The sequence below is a fragment of the Phalaenopsis equestris genome, unplaced genomic scaffold, assembly GCF_001263595.1.
Source record: "Phalaenopsis equestris unplaced genomic scaffold, ASM126359v1 Scaffold000250, whole genome shotgun sequence".
Lineage (NCBI taxonomy): Eukaryota > Viridiplantae > Streptophyta > Magnoliopsida > Asparagales > Orchidaceae > Phalaenopsis > Phalaenopsis equestris.
The window spans coordinates 1,110,887-1,133,254 of record NW_018164692.1 but is presented as its reverse complement, the minus strand read 5'-3'; the positions used below and the strand labels follow the sequence as shown (position 1 = coordinate 1,133,254).

At 33.6% G+C, this 22,368-nt stretch overlaps 1 protein-coding gene across 2 annotated transcripts in view; it reads left to right on the top strand.

Moving 5' to 3' along the window:
- LOC110024145 (E3 SUMO-protein ligase SIZ1) overlaps positions 1-22,368 on the top strand; it is a 111,077-nt gene that overhangs the window by 10,946 nt on the left and 77,763 nt on the right. For both annotated transcript variants that reach the window (XM_020723929.1, XM_020723930.1), the window contains exons 2-5: positions 573-653; positions 12,628-12,670; positions 20,942-21,017; positions 21,243-21,405. In XM_020723929.1, coding sequence (XP_020579588.1) covers positions 573-653; positions 12,628-12,670; positions 20,942-21,017; positions 21,243-21,405 — 363 coding nt within the window. The remainder of the gene's footprint in view (positions 1-572; positions 654-12,627; positions 12,671-20,941; positions 21,018-21,242; positions 21,406-22,368) is intronic.

Sequence of the window (22,368 nt, the reverse complement as noted above, 5' to 3'; positions counted from 1 at the left end):
AATGCCGAAGAAGAGAGAGCGGCTAGGAAAAAGCCCTCGATCGCGAGCAAGAATTCCGAGAGGGAGCGGCTAGGGCAGTTAGAGCTCTCGATCACGAGGGCAGCAGAGTAATACGCAACCTTCTAACGCGGCCCGCGGGGATCATCCCGCGGGCGAGGTTATTACGTAAATCGAAACTCCGTTTTCAAAATCGCGGGGAAGACATCAAAACCAAACAGTGAAGCGGCGTTTTCAAAATGCCGCCCGCTATTTCAAGCTGTCCTAAGAGAGCCCTTAATTGCTTGAAATCTAAGATGCATTTATTTTGGTCTTTCCCGTTTTAATAATTGTTGTTTTTTAAAATGAAGTGAAAGAAAACTTTAGCTGTAACTTTTGGATTGAATATTTGAAGCTTGTCTGATGGTCTGACATATAATGCTATCTTTGACATCTTTCTTTTCTACGTTATTTTATTATTCTTTGTGCCATATTATGTTGACTTGGTTTTTTTTGTAGTTTTTTCGTCGCAAATCATAAAGCACTGATTCACTGGGTTATTTTATAGAGTATTTTTTTAATAATCATTCATGCAGGACAAGTTGGCGTACTTCAGAATAAAGGAGCTTAAAGAAGTCTTGGGTCAACTTGGCCTTGCAAAGCAAGGAAAGAAGCAGGTTACATATTTATTATTAAATCCTTTTGATTTGTCTGCTATAAACAGTTTTTTTCTTGAATTATCTAATGTGAAAATGCCAAATTTTCTTATACATGCTGCTTTTCTTTCATGGATGCAAAAAATTGGTTTGCAGGGACCTGTTTACACTGAAAGGTTGAGGATTGGATTAATTTAAGTTCATACAATTATATCTTATTAGTCTAATCTTTTTTAAAAAAGTCTCTTCTTGATGTGCTTCTGATGTGCTGGTTATTATAATGATGCAAAAATTCAATCTTTTCTTTGGTTGCCATTATCATTTCATTTCTTCTATTTGGTTGTTAGCGTTATGTGCATGCGCCACAATGCATCTATTCAGTATTTACTTTTATTGACTTGACTAGCATTAGCTTGGACTTGGACAGTTGCCAGTATTAATATTGGAAGTATTGAAACTGTATTTGGAACTGAAATAACCTTTCAGAAGCTTAATGAAGAGTGTTAATTATGAATTATTAATTTGTCAAATTGCACATGTTAGTTTTTTAAATACTTTGGCCAAAGTCCACGTATAATTGATCCAATCCAATTTCATAGGCTCTCTCTTGACATATGTCATGCTTTCGAATTAAATTTTAAAGATTTAACTGATTTTTTCATTACAACATAAAGCAATTCTGTTTTTTTGTTATTTTTTATGACCTTCTAGACTATCTGATATTTTCCAGCAAAAATGTGTAAAAAATAACAGAAAGAAACCACTACGGCCTTGATTCATGCTGCTAACTATGTAATGGTGCTGCTGCAGTTCATTTGTTTTTTTTATTCAACGTTTGTAGTCTTCTTTTGCTTTTGCGCAATTCCTGATCTCTAGCATATATTTAGCCCACAAACATTAATCATACGCATCGGCTATTGCCTGGAGGGGTTCTTTGGGAAGGTGCAGGGCTTTTGCTTTGAAAAAAATGATAAACAAGCAGAAGAGCATTTCTGACAATGATTTTTTATCTCATTCTAGAAGTTAATGGGCTTATTTCTTGAATTCATGCAACACATCTATAGTCATTTTCACTTAATTTTTTGAACAACGTTTCAGTAAATTAATTTCTCTATTTCTATTTGAGGGCATAACTATCTAATAAATTAAAGTATTATAATTAAAGTTTAGGTTAATTACTATCTAATTGTTTTGTTTTTTGATACTTGATTATTCTGGGATAATTATCATATTTTGAACTAGTGTTCGATAAATTACTTTATTGATTAGAAATATATATCATATATTAAAACTTGAAAAAAATAGTGTTAATTAAAATCATATATTAAAATATTAGTTTCATATGTATAAATATTTGATACTAAATTTATTTAGATGGCAATCTATTGTTCAACAAGTTAGTTGGGTGGAAGAATATTATTTATACATTGCCTTGTTATCAGTTCTCTATTTCTGTTTGTGAATATAATTATCGAATAAATAGTGTTATGTTTAAATTTTGGTTGAGTATGACCTGGGCATGTTATTATTTATTATGAGTTGTTCTGGTATGATTAACTTGTATTAAACTAATGTGAGACTAATAAGTTTACCAATAAAGAATATATATCATGTATCAATATTTGACAATAACATTTAATGCTAAATATATTTACATGACAATTTATTTTTCATCAAATTAGGTGGGCCAATAGCTGCTCATTACTAGTTTTCTAGTTTCGTTTGATAGTATCACTAACTGATAAATAAAAGTGCTATAAATAACTGAAATTTAGGTTAAATATAGTCTCATCTTAATTTTATTAATATATGTTTTTTCTGTTATAAATAGGATTTATTTAGCTATTGTTCGACTAAAAATTTTATTAATTACAATTATTTATATCGTATTCTAATATTTGATTGTAAAAGTGCAGGCAAGATCTCATAGACTTAATATTTATTTCAGAGATGCACATATTTGAATTGAATTTATTTACCAGAATATTCATTTTTAAACAAGTTACTTGGGCAGAAAGTGAGTAGAGCTGTTTGGTACTTGTTCTTCTATGATTGGATTCTCTAGTGACACTGCAAATATGTTGCAAATAAACCTAATGATGCAAATTTCTCAATGCAAGACCAGTTGACACAAACAAATAAAATCGAGAATGCCAAAAACACCTTTCAGAATATTAATTGGCGACATTTGGATTAGCAGGAACTTATATCATTTTACTGTTTCCATGTTAACTCTAATACTCTCTTAATATTTATTCATCTAAAGAGCTTGAAATACCAAAAAAAAAAAAAAAAAAAAAAAAAAAGAGAAAAAAAAAGCTTACTGTTTATGTTTTCCATTCTTGACTAGGTAGGTGCAATTTGAGACTTTTAGTGTGAGATTAATTTGCTGCTCTTGAGACTATAGGGTTCTAGAAATGGACGGGTTGATCGTCCATCACTGTTGCCAAAAATTTTGGTCAAGTGCTTATCCTTGCACTATTTGACTGGTTAGAACATAGAGATAGTCTGTATGGAATTCTTTGTTGAAAATTGGCTGACATCCTCCAGCAATCCACGACCAAGAAAAATTCAAATAATAGCTGTTATGTATTTAATAGGAAGAAGACGAATTTTCACAGAGATTACAACAAAGCAAAATATTTTTTACTTTACAACTCCAAACAACACAACTCAAATACATAAAAGATAAACACCTACAATTCGAGAGGTAGGCTATCTCTCCCAAACGCAAAATCTAAGATTCGAGACAACAATCACACATAACTCTAACCCTAAACATATTAAACCCTATTTATAATCCACAATAATAACTAACAAATGTTTAAATTGCCACTTTTAGTCTTACGATTAACACACGTCTTCAAACTATTTTAGCGGGTTCGACGTCGACTCTGTGGAGTACGAGGCGGGTGGTGCCATAGGATCTAGTTTAATATTACCTCCCTCCTAAAAAAAACACCTTATCCTTAAGGTGTAAGAGAGGAAGCTCCTGTTGGATCAATTCATATGTCTCCCAGTCATAAACTAACTTGAATTTGGCTCTCCCCGCCAATATTTGCCTGAAATAAGGGATCACGAAATAAGCAATGGGTTGTGTACACTTCATGAAGTATGCGCTTAACCCATAGTCTGAAACATCCATCTCTACAAAGTATGATTGACTGAAATCATGTAATGCCAGCACTGGTACACTCATCATGACCTTCTTTAACTACTCAAATTTTATGGTTGCAACTTTCTCTCGTTAAAAGTTATCTATCTTCAATTGCTCCGTCAACGACCACATAATCAAATTGTAACCCTTCACGAACTTTTGACAATATCCTTTAAGCCCCCGAAATTCTCGCAACCCCTTAAAAGTCTTAGGTAGCAGATGATCCAACATAGTTGACAACTTTAATGGATCCATCGACATCGAGTATTGTCAACTTCTTTTTCAAATGGTCAATGTGGCCTTCCTGTACAGTAGGATTTCGCCAAAGAACACCAACACATACTTCCAGAGGAAAGGCTCAGACACTTTGTTCATCAATAGTTGAAATGCAACCAAGGAGTTGGTGTCCTCGAATGACATAACCAGAAATTTATAGTGACCCTCATAAGTTCGAAATATAGTCTTGTGTACATTTGATTGTCTCTGAATATAATGATATCTTGATTTCAAGTCAATCTTGGAGAATATTATAGCTCCAAACAACTTGCTCAATAGCTCATCAATCACCGAGATAAGAAATATGTCAATTATTTTTTCTTTATTCTTTGCTTGATAATCCATGCATAAACGCCAACTCTCATCTTTCTTCCTCACTAGTAAGACTAGGCTAGAGAAGGAGCACACGCTAGTTGGGATGATCATAGAGAAAGGAAACGTAGATTTAACACCCAAATTACTCCATTTAGCCTTCAATAAATAGCTGAAAAATTTTCATCTCACATATTGGATCTCCTTTAGCAACGATGACTCAAGAGATTGACTATATATCTAAACATTTTGAAAATTTCTTGTTTGAGGTTGCCTTGTGTTTGGTATAAGCTCTTCAAACTCGTGACTCTTTTGGACAACCAATGTTAGTCTTACTGTTGCTCCTCTTAACGCTTGCAAAAAGATAGTTTGCTGATATGTTGGAAATGCTGTGAAGCATCGACAATGAAGCAAGTATATATTTTGATCTAGTATTATACGGATTTGAGTCAATGTATCGATCCCATAGGGGACTTGTTAAATTTTCTAGCAGATTGAAGTTCAATTTTACTAAACCCCTATGTCCAACTTGAAAAGTTCAATGATTTGAATGTCTAAGTTCTAAAGTTTTTTTAAAACTAACTAACTATATATATATATATATATATATATAAATAAACATAGAATGATGAGCAACAAATTGGACAAAGTGGAGTAATTATGAGGTTGATCATCTAGGGCAACTAAAGATCCCATGATCTGATTTCAAGAGAGGTCTTTGTAGGAGGCCCTGCTAAGGTTTTGCCTCACGGCGAACCTTAGCCTCTGCTACGGCATTTTCAGGCTCGAAGAACTAGGGGTAGTTTCGCTCCTCTATTTCGTTTTTTGTCGTCTTCGTAGAGCTTCGTCGAGCTGCGCCTGTTCGCGACCCCGATCGCAGCTTGTCTTCTGTGGTTTCAAACCAATCGCGGTTGTTTCATCTTAGCACTTCGTTCTCTCGTTTCGACGCCCGATGCCGTCTGCTGTGCAATCCTTCGCTCCCTCTTGGAAGGTCGTTCTTTCGCAGCGTTCCTGGTCGTATGCGCGGGCTCCTCCTTTCCTCGAGCTTGAAGCAGCGAAACAGAGGCGAATGTCCGACAACCTCACTTTCTTTTGCACCTCGCCGCAATTATCTCGGGTTCTTCTAGCAGGTGGATTTCCCTGCTCTGATGACGCTCCCTCCTTCGGTTGAACCTGACATCGTCTCCTTTGCGCATATGGTGGGTAATCTTTAGATGGAGTTGGCGGTTGTCTTCCCTTCCAGCTATAAGGATTGTCGCGATGGTACATGTGACCGCCTTTTTGCTAAGAAGACAAGTAGAAAAAGTGGAAAAATAATACTTTTTTTCTCTGACTTAGAAATTTCAACCCTGACTGAGAAATTCAAGTTTGCTCTTATTGAAAAATTTTATTGGGGGCACCCACCTATGGAAGTTATCAGAAAAATTTTTGCTGATCTCAAACTAGCAGTAAAGTAGAAAGTGAGGTTCATGGATTAGAGACATGTGTTGATTAACTCGGATTCTCTCAAAAAATTATCTTAACATTGCAAGAAAGTCAATGAAGTTATTTAAGTGGTCTCTTGATTTTAACCTCAATCATGAATCTCCTACTGTCCTGGTATGGTTTAGTCTACCTGATCTCAAGCTGCACTTTTTTAATAATCAGGTTCTTACTCTATTGTGGCCATATTTAGGGATCCTGTGAAGCTAGATATACCCACTTTCAACCTAACCAGACTTTTTGTGACCAGAATACTCGTGGAAAGAGATATTACTTTACCTGATGTTACTGAAGTCCGGTTGGACACAACCCATAATGAGTATTGGCAACAAATCATCATGGAACATAAACCTCCCTACTGTGGAAGGTGGTTCTCATTGTAAAATGTTTGGGCATACCCTTGATAAAAGTCATAAACTCCATCATAATTTGAAATCTAAAGATCAAGTGAATAAGGATGGGTCTAACCCCACTGCTCTGGACATACTGTTCCACCTGGAGAGAAAACTACCACAGGACATAATTTGTTGTCTGATTTAATTGCCCCTGTGGACCCCTCTTGACAACACTGTTTTTGCGATTGATGCGATGCTAGATGGCTCTGCTTGACAACCTACACTTTCAAACCCTATTGAAAACAGTACTGAAGGATCCTTACCTACAAAGGATAGTGTTCGGACTGATTATTAGGTGAACCTTACAACTCCTCATCTTCAGGAAGTATCCAGCGTAGAGACGACAACTCATACTTCACATACACTAGAACTTATTGTGGGTACAACTGTTGACAATCTTTCTACTACAACTCTACCACCTCATCCAAATGAGCAACAATCTTCTGATGTGCAAGGACAAATTTACACTTATAGGAGGAAGAAGAAGAATGAAGATCTACTTGAGTTAAAAAATCTAATGGATGATACTTTGATTACTTCAGGTAATGGTACGCACCTCACCAATTTGTTAGCTGGTTCACTTTCGAGAACTAGAGTCAGAGGCAGAACTAAGTTGGGTCGTCTAGATTGATCTTATATGTATCATCTTTTTTTTGGGTTTTTTGTATGTGTTGTACCGTGTGGGTTGGGTGTCTATTTGGGCCCACTCATACAACCTATATATATATATATATATATATATATATACACACACACACTTATGCACTTTGTTGTAAAGTGAAAATTCAGATTGTTATATGGAAGACATATTCTTATATAACTAAATAATGAAGAGGATTACACGCGATTATTTGTTAGAATGATAATCTAGATTGATAACAGAGCAATGCAGATTCTGAAATGGTCTGTGGATTTTGACCCTCAGACGGAACTACCAGTCATTCCGGTTTGGATTCGCCTCCCTGGTCTGAAATTTCATTATTTCCCTGGTCTGAAATTTCATTATTTTACTCAAAAAGTGTTGTACTCTATTGCCTCAGCTTATGGTAAGCCAATCAAAACGGACATTCCTATTTTTAATATTTCCCGTCCATCTAAAGCCAGAGTACTTATTGGAAGAGACATCACTTCATCCGCTTCTGAGAAAATTTGGTTGGGCACACAGCACCATGGATATTGACAAAATGTAGTGATTGAGCATTTTCCTTCGTATTGTTTAAACTGTCATATGTTCGACCACTCCAGTTTTCAATGTCACATTCTACACCCCCACCTAAGATCAAAAAAACACAGTACTCCGTCAGAGTCAATGAATTCATCTCATCCTGATTAGCTCCAAGTTATTGACACTATTAATCATCAAACGGATACCCCTGAAGCAGTCACTATCCCGCAGGCGATATGACAACCATTCAGTCCCCAAACAATGTTGTAGCTCCTTCACCTTTGGAACCTACTATCGTGGGGGAGAGGGAGATTCTTTAGACCCCACCTGCCCTAGAACCTATCACCGATTTTTCAGGTGGCAATACTTCTACTGCTTCACTACTGCCTCATCAGGTTGAGCAAGCTGTTAATGTTACTTAGGCTCATGGAGATCATGATGTGCAACAGCCTACACCTGTCCGACTAAATTAAACAATCTATTGATCAGATGAGTCTTTAGGCGCCCAGGCCACTCCAGTTCTCAATGCTTTACCACCGCCTCCTAGAACTAGTGTGTGGGGCTCTATCATCGGGCGCCTGGTTGCTTGGGCCCTGTCTTTAGGCGCCTAGGCACCCAGATCAAGAGCCTAGGTAGCCAAGATGGCAAAGGTGCTCCCAGACTGGGAAAAGGGGCACCTGGGCAGCCTGCAGCTGATCATCTCTATACTGCATAAAAGATTAAAATACCCACACAAAAGATAAAAAAATACACTAAGATAAAAATAACATAGATGCATATTTGATACACATCATTTGTGTTACCACATCTTCAAACTATATATGAATTCTTGTTATCTCTAACTTGGTACTTTCGAGGACAACCAATGTGAGTTCTGCTGAAGTATCTCTCATGGGCTCGGCTTGAATCACTAGTATCTTTTCTTCATCGTCTATAAGCTGATATTATTCCTTTGCGTCCTCACCTTCTTCAGTGTCTCCTATGTCACTATCCATTTCTTCAATTGCTCTCTGTTCATAGAGGGGAATCACTCTCCTTCGGCAATCACATGCAATATGCTCAAAGCTTTGAGAGTTGATGTATTTCTTTGCTAGGACGAGTTTGTGAGTGTTGAAGGTCTCCAATTTTTCTGCATTTTGAACTGACTTTTTATCATGTGGTGTTGATTGGAATGCTCTATTAGGTCTATACTCTTGTTGTCTGATCTTATTGTTAAATTATGCGTGTAAGCCCCGGTGACTGCATTCCTAATAGACAATCTCAATTTTCATAGATATTTTATTTTTTCATTTTCAAATTGGGGGTTTGTACATCGAAGAGGGACCAATATGGCTGCAGCTGCATCACATTCATAATAGACAACCTCAATCCTTCGAGACCTCCTCTGGTTTCATCAACCAACATTTAAGTACGAGTTAATCAAATTAAACTACGTACTCAACAAAAGAATATTTCTGGCGTAGGTGAAGTTTAATGAACATATCATGTTGGCAATGCGGGGGAAGATATTTGTATTATATTTTCCTTTTCATCTTAAACCTAGTTGTGATTTTGTTGTTTCCCTATCGTTTGCATAGGCGTCTCAGATTTTCTCATTACAGAGATGCACTCTTCTTTAACTTACGGATGACTAACTTTACAATTATGTCTTTTTGAATATCCTTATTTTTAATGACCCGCTCCACTACCCATAGTCACTCGATGAATTCGTTTGTATTCATGCGATCGTTAAAATCTGATAAGTTAGTCTTTATTCCAAACTCCTGGCTTTTTCGCTGATATCCTATGCTAAATCTTCGGGTTATTGGTTCATCGTTGGAAACTGTCTGACACAATAGGAATTCACTTCCTCTTCTCGATCTGACAAGTCATTGTTGCGGCTATAGGTGATTTCACCAGATTGTCTCTTCTCAAAAGCTGTAAGCTTTATTGCGGCTGAAGGATTTCTCGCTACATTTCTTTCATGTAAGCTCTTGGATGCCTCTTTGCAGATTTCTTTTTAGCGGCATGACGTGTTGTTCTTCTAATGGAATTTTTGACGGAAAAGAAAATTATGGTTCAAGATTTTGTGGTAGGTGTTGAGATGGATTTTTAGTGGAAATGAAAAAGTTAGATTTTGAAAATTTAGCGTTGGAGTTGGGAATTGTAGTAAGAAGGATTTGGTTATGGTTGAGATTTTTTTTGTTGAAATTTAAGATTAGGATATGAAAGACAAAACTGTAAAAATTCTAGGGTTTGCCTGGCTCTGATGCCAGATTATATCGTTTTAGGGCTTTTTGAAAATTATTTAAGAACACAATAAAGAGGTAGGTAGCTTGTAGGAAGTGAGAGGAGAGATGTTGGCGGAAATCAGGTGTGAACGCCGGAAGGACAGCAAACCAAAAGCGGAAAACTGCTATTTTCTGTTGTCAAACAGCAGTAGGTAGCAAGATGATTGATGAAAGAAGCCTTCAAACATCCGGGAGAGATCACTTTGATCTTATCAGGCTATGGGTACACCATATGAAAGAAATTCAATGCTCCAACACTCCGATAGAGAAAACGGAAGAACTTCTCCAAATAACATAACAATATCGAAAAATCTGACAAACTTGAAACAATAGGATATAAATAGTTCTCATACAGAAAAAATCCTTATTAGAAATAGAATAATATGAAATAAATCAAAAAGGAAAAAAAAGCGAAAATTGGAAGTTAGCGGTTTTGTTGCGCGAGGAAGAACTCCTGCTGATTTGGAAAATTGTAAGGATCATGTAGAACCATCTTCCCACATCCATGGGATCGATTCCTCGGTGTGCAAAATCCCGCAATCTCAGGTCTTGTGGTTGAGGTACTGAGGGACCGCAGTATCTGCAATGGAGCTCCTGCATCACTGTCTTGGGTATCACCTCCATCCGTTGAAATTATTGGACCTCACTGAAAAACAACAAGAGAAGATTTAGGCTATCTTGGGCAAATTAATACTGGCAAGATCTTAGAACCCACATGATTTTCTCAATTCTCACGTCTTAAAACATAGGGAATTCATTCTATTACTCTTAGGATATCCTGAAAAAAAAAAACTAAAAAGAAAAAAGGCTCCCTCAATTCATCTTAGCATTGGTATTCATAAGAAACACCTATGAACTAGGTCACATAATTTCCATACTGCCCCTAATAAAAAATAAGATAAAAAAAGAAAACTAAATGATGTTTTAAATTAAAAGGGATGACTACCCCTTATAAAACCATGTCATCTTGAATCACAAAAATTCTTAGAATAGTTTTACAACTCATCAATCTTTGAGATTTTCAGAATAGTTGCTTTTTGGAGAGTGCAAAATGTGCAAAGGTGCAAGTTGTGTTTAGAATGGCATGTTTTAGCTCTTATGTTAGGTCAATCAGATGGGCCTAAGTAATGCCTATTAACTCATAGGCCTCCTAGTTGCTAAACATCCTTAATAAGAAAGGAGACAAAAATAAGAGAATTAAATGCCACCTTTATAAAAAATTATATAAAATGAGAGAATTAAATGCTTGTTTAAGTTACAGGGAAGGACTACGCCTCACAAGCCATGGAATCAAGAATCAAAAAAATTATTAGAATGATGTAATAATTCATTGCACTTTGAGATTTTTGAGAATAGTTGCTCTTTGGAGAGCGCAAAATGAGGAAAGCTGAGATGTTACTCTGATGGATATCATTGGTGGTCATTTACCCTTAGCCTGTTAACTTTAGTTGATGCTATGCTATGATAGTAACACTTCAATGATTTAGCTTATTTAGTGGAGACTTTCAATGCTATGCTTTCAGCTAAGGATTTTACGTAATAGAAGGGAGTTGATACTTTTTTCATTTAAAAAAAAGGTAATTTTTCTAATAAACTCCTTAATGAATTCAGTTAAATATAATGCCATAAACAAAAAATTACATAAAGTTGATAAGCTCATAGCTAGAGGGATAATGCAAAATCCTCTCTAAGAAGTTACAAAACTATTCTCTCTCTCTAAAATACAATTTTTTGTTAGATTTATATTATATAGCATAAGCCTAAGAAGTCTATAACCTTGAGCTGGCTATGGGAAGTGGCCTAATGGGCACACAAGAATTTCTATTTTCCACACCATAAAATGCGGCAACAGTTGTATCACCCCAGGTTTAAAATCCACATGGTGTGATAATGAGAAGCATAATACATGGTGGTTTGGCTGTGTTAGTAGGGTGTGACCATGTGAGTAATCTTTGGAAGATCTAATAGGGATATCCTTGTTTTTACTGTGTTTTCAGAACTAGAAGTAGAAGATGAATTTGGTTCTATTTTAGCAGTACAATTAAGTGGCGACTAATTTTTCTACTTACAAATCATCTTCTTTTGTTCCTAGGCTGATTCATACATCTTAACGTGTGTTCTCTACTCTTTAATGAAAAAATATTTATCAATTTGATTAAAAACAAGTATGATTTAGCTTCCTTATTGAATACTCAATTTCTATCTTAAATTGCAATTTGAAAATTTAGGATTAAACTTATATTATTATGCTTCAATTAATGAATTAATAAATTTTGATTTAAATTTATCAAAATTTTAATGTACTGAGTATTGCCATTGTTTTATTGTTGTTTGTTTTTTTTATAACTGTGTATCTAATAATTTCTATATTATTAATGTAATTCACTAATTAGCTAAGAATTGTTAAATTGGTGCTTGCTAGGATATATTACTTTCTCAATTTGTTTATCATAGAAATAAATATCTTTATTTTTTTTATTATATGAATAAAATATTTCTGTTGTCACATAACATATGCACATGCTTCTATTTCACATAAAATACTAAAAATGTTTATTTTCCTTGAATACATAAACAAATTAAAGTATAAACGCCCTGGAACCATGTAAAAGACAAAACAATACCAGACATCTTACATCTTTTGTGGCATTGAGTGTGCTCTTAATCCTTGTCCAGATGAACTTGATTTTGGACTTTCAAAATGTGAACGCGGATGAGTGCAAAGAAGGCAGAGTGCTTGCATCTGTTAACACCCTTATGTCTAACTATATATCCATTTATTTTGGCGCTTTAAAATTCTCTTTTATCATTTTTGTTCGGCTTAGTGGATGAGGAGCAATGATTTTATCCTAACTTGATCGTAATTATGTACATAACTTTTCCTTACCTGTCACTTTCAGATTTAAATAATTTTGTTATTTCTTTGTATGATATGCAGGATCTCATGGATAGAATATTATCTGTGCTTTCAGATGAACAAGGTAATGCTTATTTTCATTCTTCAAAATAGAATCATTTTTCATTGAACTTCTATTATTTCTATTTCCTAAAGAGTAAGTTTCCCCTTGGATTATCAAATGGCATATAATTAGAAGGGCATCTCTTGAAACAAAAAAAATTTTCGATGAAGATTTTGCTCAAATTTCGATGGTCTATTTCTATAAGTATTGAGTTTGTATGTACAGTTATACGCAAAATTTGAGCGCAGCCATAGCTTTAAATGATTTCTTCTTTGTCAGACATTGTTTAGAAGCTCTAGTCTTTCATGAAATTATCCTATCAGAGTTTTTATGCTTAAACTGCTTTTGTATATTTTTTCACGTTTTCCAGTCTAATATTGTTATTAGAGTACCAACACTAATGTGTCTAATCGGTGGCATTTTCATTCATACTTTTCGAATCATGATTATTTACAAAAACAGTACCTTTTTATCTCCATTCATGAAATCACTACCCAGAGATTGAAATTCAACCGGTTATTTTTTTTCTTCCATCAAATTTCTAATGATTTGATCACGACAAGCACTAACATATGAATTTGTTGGTTCCCTTTGTTTTTGTTTGGGAGGGGTGTTGTAATACCACCAAGTTTGATGAGACTTTGTAATTGCATCTGGTCTTGAGTTCATAAATTTGATATTTACCTTCCAATTTGTATTCTAGAGTATAAGACATACAGAGAAAAACAAAGAATACATGCTATTGAAATATTCATTTTTAAATATTTTTAGTAGAGTTTTTTTATTGTCATTGTTAGATTTCAAGTCTTGATTACAAGAAGTGAAGGTTTGTGTTAGGTAATCAACATTCAACATAAAAATTATTGTCGAAAAATTATGATAAATCTTTTAAATCATTGTGTCAATTTTTGGGCGTCATCTGGAAGCGATGCGTCTATGACCTGATTACAACAAAAAATGTGCAAGGGCCGTTGCACCTTCACCTGTGTGTAGTGTTAAATAAACAAAAGTTTTCACATTATGGATAGATGCGAGCAAAAAAGTTCGTCCATAAAATTCCAATATATGTTCTCTCACAGGTAAATTAACTGAATTAATAATTATTATGGTTTATAAGAAGATAAATGTATTATGCTTTTAATAAATTAAAAGGATTGCAGAAAAGACTAAGGAAATTGATTGCTTGGGTTTAAACTTTAGTATTCAGGTAGAAATTAGTATTAGAAATATTATATGTGTAATTATTGATAACAGTTTGAGGAGTAATGTTGTAAAAATTAGCAGAACTGAATATGGAATTATAGCATTAAGATTATCTTCAGCATTAAGATTTTTGCTTTTATAAGTGTTTATCCTCTATAAGTAGGTTTGGATATATGTTGAAATTTTTTTTTTGAATGATCTAGAAGAATTATTACAAACGATATCTATTGAAGCAATAATTTTTATTGGAGAAAATTTAAAAGGACATCTTGGTAGAGTGACAGAAGATTTTAGAAGTATTTATGTGACTGAATTTGGAGTGATGTAGATTCATATTGAAATTTGTTTTAACTTATGATTTGTTAATGATAACCCTTTATTTAAGAAAAGAGATGCGCATCTCATCACTTATAAGAGTTGATTTAATAAAATATAAATTGATTATTTTTTTTGAGAAAAATAGATCGCTAGGATTGTAAAGATTGTAAGGTCATTCTAAGTGAAAATTTAAGTACCTAATATCGATTATTTATTTTAAATTTTAAGCCTAAGTTGAGTTGGACTTAAGAATATAATAAAATATTTTCATATAATTTGATGGGGCACTTAAAAGACGAGCATAATTATTTTTATGAATAAATTGTGAGATCATAAGATTTGTGATGTCCATAAAAAATTAATGTCATGTGGATAAAGCAACAAGTTCTATTAAGCAAGCTGCAAAAAATGTGTGAAGAATCAAACAAAAAACTCTTATAAATAAAAATAGTTTATGATGAAATAATAATATGCAAGAAAGAAATTAAAATAAGAAATTTTATTATAAAAATTGGCTTAGATGTAAAAACTTGGAGATTTTGGAAAAATATAAATTGACCCGCAACGAGTCTCAAAGAATAATTTGTGATGTTATTAATTCTATTTTTGGTTATCTTTTTAATAGATTAAATATTAAAGAAAATGAAAGATATATGTATAAACTAGCTGAAGAAAGATATAAGAAAAGTAAAGATTTAGTTCAAGTGTATTAAGTTTGAAAATTAAAAAAGTATTTTTTTTTAGATTAGGATATTAAACATAGGGGTCTTTGATAAGTTTACAATAGAAGTGGGAAAATGTTTTGGAGATAGTGAGAATTTATTGGTTTACTAAAATTTAAAATATTATTTTAATATTTAAAATGATGTCTGATGAGTGGAGAAAGAGTTTATTGGTTTATATTTTTAAAAATAAAGCGGATGCACGAAAGTATGCAAATTATCGAAGAATTAAGTTAATGTGTCATACGCTAAAACTATTGAAGAGAGTAATTGAATATAATTAACAAAGTGATATAAAATTTTTTAAAATTAGTTTGGATTCATGCCGGACAAGTCTGTCATTGCAGCTATAACTTTATTGAGATGTTTGATAGAGAAGTATATAGAGAGTAAGGAGGAGAAGGATGATCTACATATGATTTTTGTTGATTTAGAAAGGACTTATGATAATGTACCAAAAGAAGTATTTTGGAGAGTTCTAGAAAGGAAAGGTGTTGATATTATTTATATTCAAATCATTAAAGATTTGTATATAAGAGCTATAACTACAAGGTGCATTGACCAAAACAATAAAATAAAAAAATAAAAAATAAAACACATACACAAGGAGGAATTACCAAGTATTTTCTTATTTTCAGGGATCGACTTTAAGACCATATCTTTTTGCTTTATTTATGTATGTTCTTACTGAACATTTACAGGAGGATGTACCTTGGTGTATGCTTTTTGTTGATGATATCTTTCTTGTGCATAGAACTAGAGAGGAAGTTCAGGAAAAACTTGAATTATGAAGGTCAGATGTAGAGTTTAAAAGCTTTTGTTTGAGTAGAGCTAAAACAGAATACATAATGTAATTTAGTAGTAGTAAATCTAGTGGCGGTGTTGCAACAATGTGTGATCAAGTCATTAAAAGGAGTGAGTGTTTTAGATATCTCGGGTCTATTGTTCAAAGTGATGGAGATATAGATCGAGATGTTATCAGTAGAATTCAAGTTGGATGGTTGAAGTGAAGGAATGCATCGACTCTTTTGTGTGATAGAAAAGTATCACTTAGACTTAAAGAAAACTTTTATAAGATGGTGTTAACCTCACTTTTGTGAGGACTTTTCCCTACTAGCTACACAAGCTCAAGCCTCCAACCTTTTGGCTGAGTGCGTTAAGGGTTTTGATTGGGTGAGTACCTGAATTGATTACCTGGGGGAAGACATACCCCATATCACTTAGATGAACTTGAAACCCTAAGGAGTTGTTATTCTACCTTAGGTCCTCTAAACTAGTTTGAAATTCTAGTAACTTGTCTGAAAACCCTAGGGATCACTATGACTACCAAATTCACCCTAAGAGAGAGTCTGCCTAAGTTAACCTCTGGCCCCACCAGTGGCTTTCCTAGCCCTACCAAACACTAAATTTCAGACCAAAACCCTAATTTGTCCCTTTTAATCCAAAAAGGGATAGAACTTTAGGGTAGTAAAATCAAATGAAACGTAACCTTATCTTGACATAGATGAGTCCATATAGTCAACACATCACCACATGGTCAACTTGACCATCCTGGTCAACCCTTGGTCAATATGGTCAACAATGGACCATATGACCAATCCATTGACCCTATGGTCAACCTAACCACCATATGATCAACACACCACCATATGGCAACACATCACCATATGGTCAACCTTTGGTCAACATGGTCAACACTGGACCATAGGATCAATCCAAATGGCCATATGGTCAACCTAATCCACATATGGTCAAATTGATTATTTTGGTCAACCCATGGTCTAATTGGTTAACCTATGGTCTAAATGGTGAACATTGGTCCAATAATCAATCAAGGGTCAAATGGTCAACCCTAAACCACTATGGTCAATTTATGGTCTCATGATCAATTTTTCATTCTCATAATTAATTAATTAATTAAAAAGAATGAATTTAAGACCCATATGGCAGCGCGTCATATAAATAGATAATTAGGGATTTCTGAATTAATTAATTCCAGAAAACCCTAATTAACTTTAAAAAATGATATATTTGCCTATAAAAATCACAAAAATGAACCAAAATATCTCTGGACTCAGGAGACAGAGGGAAAAATTATAAAAAAAAATTGACAATAAATGAATTATATTTAATTTTTAATTAATTAAATACTCCAGAGACTATTTTAATTATTAAAAATTAAATATAAATATAAAAATTATGAAATTTGCAGGGATCACTTCTTTCATTTTTGAAAACATTCTCTAATTTTTTCAACTTTAGAAAATATCCCTAAATTAAAAATCACCAATTTTCTATCAACCTTATAATTATTTTAAAAAATAATTATAAAAAAATAAAAAAATTGGAAACCTAAATGAAAAACTTGTAAGAAATTTATGGTAATCAAATTAATTCTTAAAATAAAACTTCCGACAATTGAAAAAGTCTAAAGTGACAATTTAAACATCTAGGGGTAGAAATGTAAATAATAAAATTTACGCCTTAGCCCAAAATTTCCCAAACTTGGTTTATTACTTTTAATCCTTTGGTATAAAGGATTAAAAGTGGTTTTTGGGTTGACTTAGCCCTAATTTTTTGGTCTAACCCATCTTGGATCTAAAATTAACCTTTAAGCCTCAACCAAATTAGGCTTAACCTTAATTTTTAGGTCTAACCCAACTTAAACCTAAACTTAACCCTTAAGTATCAACCAAATTAAGCTTAATCCTAATTTTTAGTGCTAACCCATCTTGGACCTAAACTTAACTCTTAAGCCTCAACCAAATTAGGCTTAACTCTAATTTTTAGGTCTAACCCATCTTGGACATAAACTTAACCCTTAAGTCTTAATCAAATTAGGCTTAACTCTAATCGTTAGGACTAACCCAATTTAGGCCTAAACCTAATCCTAATCTTTAGGTATAACTCACTTAGACCTAAAACCGAACCCTAATCCTTAAGTCCAACTCAACTTAGGCTTAACCCTAAACCTTGGGTCTAACTTACATTAGACCCAACCTAAACCTTAGGTTCAACTAAAATTGAACCTAAGTCAACATAAACCTTAGATTCAACCCAAATGAACCTAAGTCTAAGTTCAAACTAACTTGGGCTTAGCTTAAACCTTTGGGTTCAATTTAAATTTAACTTAAATTTAAGTCCAAACTAACTTGGACTTAAACTTCTAACCCTTAGGTTCAACCTAAATTGAACCTAAGGCTAAATTGAACTCAACTTTTAACCCTTAGTTTCAAATTCAAATTGAATGTAAGTCAGCCCAAATTAACTTGGGCTTTAGCTTTAACCTTTGGGTTCAATTTAAATTGAACTCAAATTTAAGTCCAAACGAACTTAGACTTAAACTTCTAACCCTTAGGTTCAGCCTAAGTTGAACCTAAGTCTAAATTGATCTCAACTTCTAACCCTTAGATTCAAATCCAAATTGAACTTAAGTCTAAAGTCCAAACTAAATTGGGCTTAACTTTAACCTTTGGGTTCAATTTAAATTGAAGTCAAATTTAAGTCCAAAGTAACTTTGACTTAAACTTCTAACCCTTAGGTTCATCCTAAATTGAACCTAAGTCTAAATTGAACTCAACTACTAAATATATTAGACTTCATTCATGATGAGTTAAAATGTTAGGTCTAACTCACCCTAGACCTAAAATAAATTCTATTGTGTTTAATATAACCTAAATCCAATCTAAGTAATTTGGACTTAGGAGTCTAATATATTTTAAGTCATGTTCAAATTGAATTCCAAGGTTAATCAAGACCTATTTTGGTTACTTCAATTCAGTTAAATCACTTAGATAATCAGACTTAACTCTGAAAATCTTTAACTTCAGCCTGATCTAGGAATGATTTAAGTCTAAAGAGATCTAAAGCATAATTCAAGTTTAAACTAACTTAGACTTTGTCCAAGTCTAAATAGTTTGAACATGAATAACATCAAATTGATCTAAGTGTTTGATTCCAATCAAACTAAATAAACTTAGCTCAATCCTAGTGAGCTTTAGTCAAATCAACCAAGCTTGAAGATGATCTGAGGGACAATTAGCCTAATAAAGTTTAAACTCAGCTTATCCGGAAACTTGTTTTAGATTAATTCAATTCAACTTGAATTACTCAAAAAACTGTCTTAAGCCAAGTGATTGAAGGATAAATATGGCTTTATTTCTCATATGAGAACATAAGACATATTGTACCTCAATCGGTAATAATTTGGGCTAAGGTATTAAACTACCTAAAATCAACCTTAAAAGACTTTAAAACTTAAACCTGAATAAAAAAAAAATGCAACTTGGTTTGAGAAATATTTTGGAGGAGGTAACACATGGTTGCCAACAAAATATCTTCCAATCATTTGTGATTAATCGAACTGCAAACCAAAATAACCCGGGATGACAGAACAATGAGATCTTGATCGGGTCATTCTGAATAAAAATAAAAATAAAATGAAAAAAATCAACCGGCTAATAAATTTTAAGCAACCTAAAATTTTCAACCCCTAAAATAAAAAAAAAAAAAACATTAAAATTTAAATGAAATCTTAATGAACAAAGATTACCGAACGCAACTTTAACCCAATTACTTGGATCTACGAAGATCTTCTGGACGATGCAATCTGTGGTTGTTTACAAAAATATTCCGGTTAGAGTATGTTTAACCAACTCTCAGACTAAGTAGATTCAGATATCCGACGCTCAGAACGATGGAGCCATAAACATCTTGACTGAGTTTTCTAAAAATTTAAAAATCAACAAACAAAATAAACAAAATAAAAATTGCTTTTTTTCTCTTTGTTTTGCAAGACTACTCAAGAGGAGTGGACCGTCATCCTAGGATGTGCTAACTTTGTTGGGCAGAGATGAGCATTGAAGATCTGGAATAGAAGATAAATTTCAACTGAACATAAATCTATAGGATAGTCGAACTCTTTAGGGTTCTACTACCTTTAAAATGATACGTTGATGTTTTTTTCCTTGACCATAACCTATAAATCTTTTGAGAAGATTTTTTTAATCTTAATGGAGGTTTTTTTAAATAGTCTTCACTATTTAAAATGTACTTAACCATAGTGGCTTGTTCTTATAGGAAGATAAGAACCCCAGAACGAATGTGTCAATTTGAATTCTCTGGTTATCAGCTTTCATAAGGATTCTTACGCAATTATATCTTTAAGTTATTTCTAATATATGCTTTAAAGATGCGTGTATCTAATCTTCATGTAAGGCCTCCCCGCATATTCCTTTTATTTGTTTCTGTTATTATCGACCATAGTCCTTTAATCCTTCATGAAAATGATTAGTTTGGTAAAGGGCAACATAACAAGTGACAAATTGGCGACTCCACGATAGCGACAACACATTGAAGACTGATGACAAGGATGAAAAATGAGAAAGAGAGAAGTGAATCGAGAATGAACGAAAGGAGGGCGAGCGGGCGATCGGTGCCAACAGATGTTTGTGAGACCTACAATGCTTTATGGCTCAGAATTTGGCCTATAAAAGAGAAGCATGAAATTATGTTAAGTGTCACTTAAATGAATGCTCAAGAGGATGAGTGACTTTACAATTAGTGAAAAAATGCAAAACAAATATATTCGTGAATGGGTTGGAGGGGTTCTAGTGGTAGACAAGATTCAAGAAAGTTGTCTTACATGATTTGCTCATATTAACCATGGACCATTTAATGACCTATTTAGGAGAGTAAATGTTATAGATATGACTTATGATAAGAAAGGTGGAGGAGGTAGTCCTAAAAAGATTTGGGAATGTTGTATAAAAAGTGATCTTAATTTATTAGAATTAAATGAAATTATGACGATGAATAGGGCACAATGGAGAGAAAGGATTCATGTAGCTAACCCTAGTTAGTAGGATTTAGGCTTTGTTATTGTTGTTGTTATACTGTTGACCTAAAGTTGCAGTAAACTTTGCTTTTAATTGACTGTTTATTGCCGAACGATATCTAAGTCATTTAAAAACATTTTTTTCTTTTGTTATTTTTCAATGTGCGGCTTGTACTTTGATTCTTTGTGACATGAAAAGTTCCTTTTGTGTAGTTGCAACTCCTGGATTGGCAAAGAAAATTTCTATTGGAAAAGATAGAGTTGCGAAGATTGTTGATGACACTTACAGGTGAATCCTAAACCTTATTTTTGATCTTTTTCTATTATTTATCATGTGGATTCTGTTTTTTAAGCCCTGGCGGACTATCAGGCATAAACTCAGTTTGTTTTTCTACTTGACACTCATAGTGAATGTTCTTTTCAAGGGATGCGATATAATTTTTTTATATGTTTACTATAATGTTATATGAGTGTTATAAAGTCTCATTGTTTTTCTCTTTTATTGCTGTTGCAGAAAAATGCAACAATCTGGTGCTAATGATTTGGCATCAAAAAACACTTGTATCTCAGACGTAAAAACTGTAAATCCACCAGAGGAAAGGGAGGATCTCAGTCACTTGGACATGAAAGTTCGTTGTCTTTGTGGGGGTTCTTCTTTCTCTGAATCAATGATTCAGGTAATCATGTCAGGATCTTCACTAGGGTAATTGGCAGGTGTTTCCCTTCTGTTTGCTGCGAGAATTTGTAGATGCTGCTTTGTTAGCTCCCTCTAATGTATGCTAGGTCCATATCTATGAGATATCATGTGCTGGCAGTTATTTTTCTCATGTCTTTATATTTTTTGGCTGTTTTTTTTTACTCACATGACTCCCCTTTTAGTTGGCAGCCTAAAATATTTGGAAAATATCTTTATGTGAGGCAGTCATTTAGAAAAACAGAGAGAAGTGAGGCAGTGATTTAGAAAAACAGAGAGAAGTGAATGCCTTGTATGGGAACTTCTTATGGCTATGCGAACCCATGGTTAGTTTGGCTGTGGGTGTTGTTACCCCAGGACAGCTTGGTGTGGCTGTAACATTGAGAGGAGGATTGGCTAGGCGACCATGAACTCCCCTTATCTCTTTTTAACTGAAAATCTTGTTGATTGATTTTATAAGATGGTATAAGCTTTGAGATCATTGTTTGCTTGATCTTGATGATGGCTAGAACATGGAGTGATATGTTTGCATCTCTTTTTGATGATTTATGATTAAAATCATTGTTTATATGTCATGCAATGTTGCAAAATACCTTTTGTGAAGAATTAAGGAATTTTAAATTCTAATAGATGATTGCTGGTTGCAATAATGACATTGGAAGATTTCATCATTTTTTATTTAGATTTATTTCTACAATGATGTCCATCAACCACCTGGGGCGCAGGGATGTAATCTGGTGATGACTGCCCATGGTAATGGTTAGAGTATCTTTTGCCTGAGTGTGTTTTATTTTCTAAGCCTATTGTGTAACCAAGTGTTTATGGTTCAACTAATATTTTTGATGCCCTATAAATTCTATGTAGAAAATGTAAGTAATACCTCAATGCAATCTTGACTAATCAGTGATTTCTTTCTTGTATCGAACTGCAGGTTGTGTAAACTCCA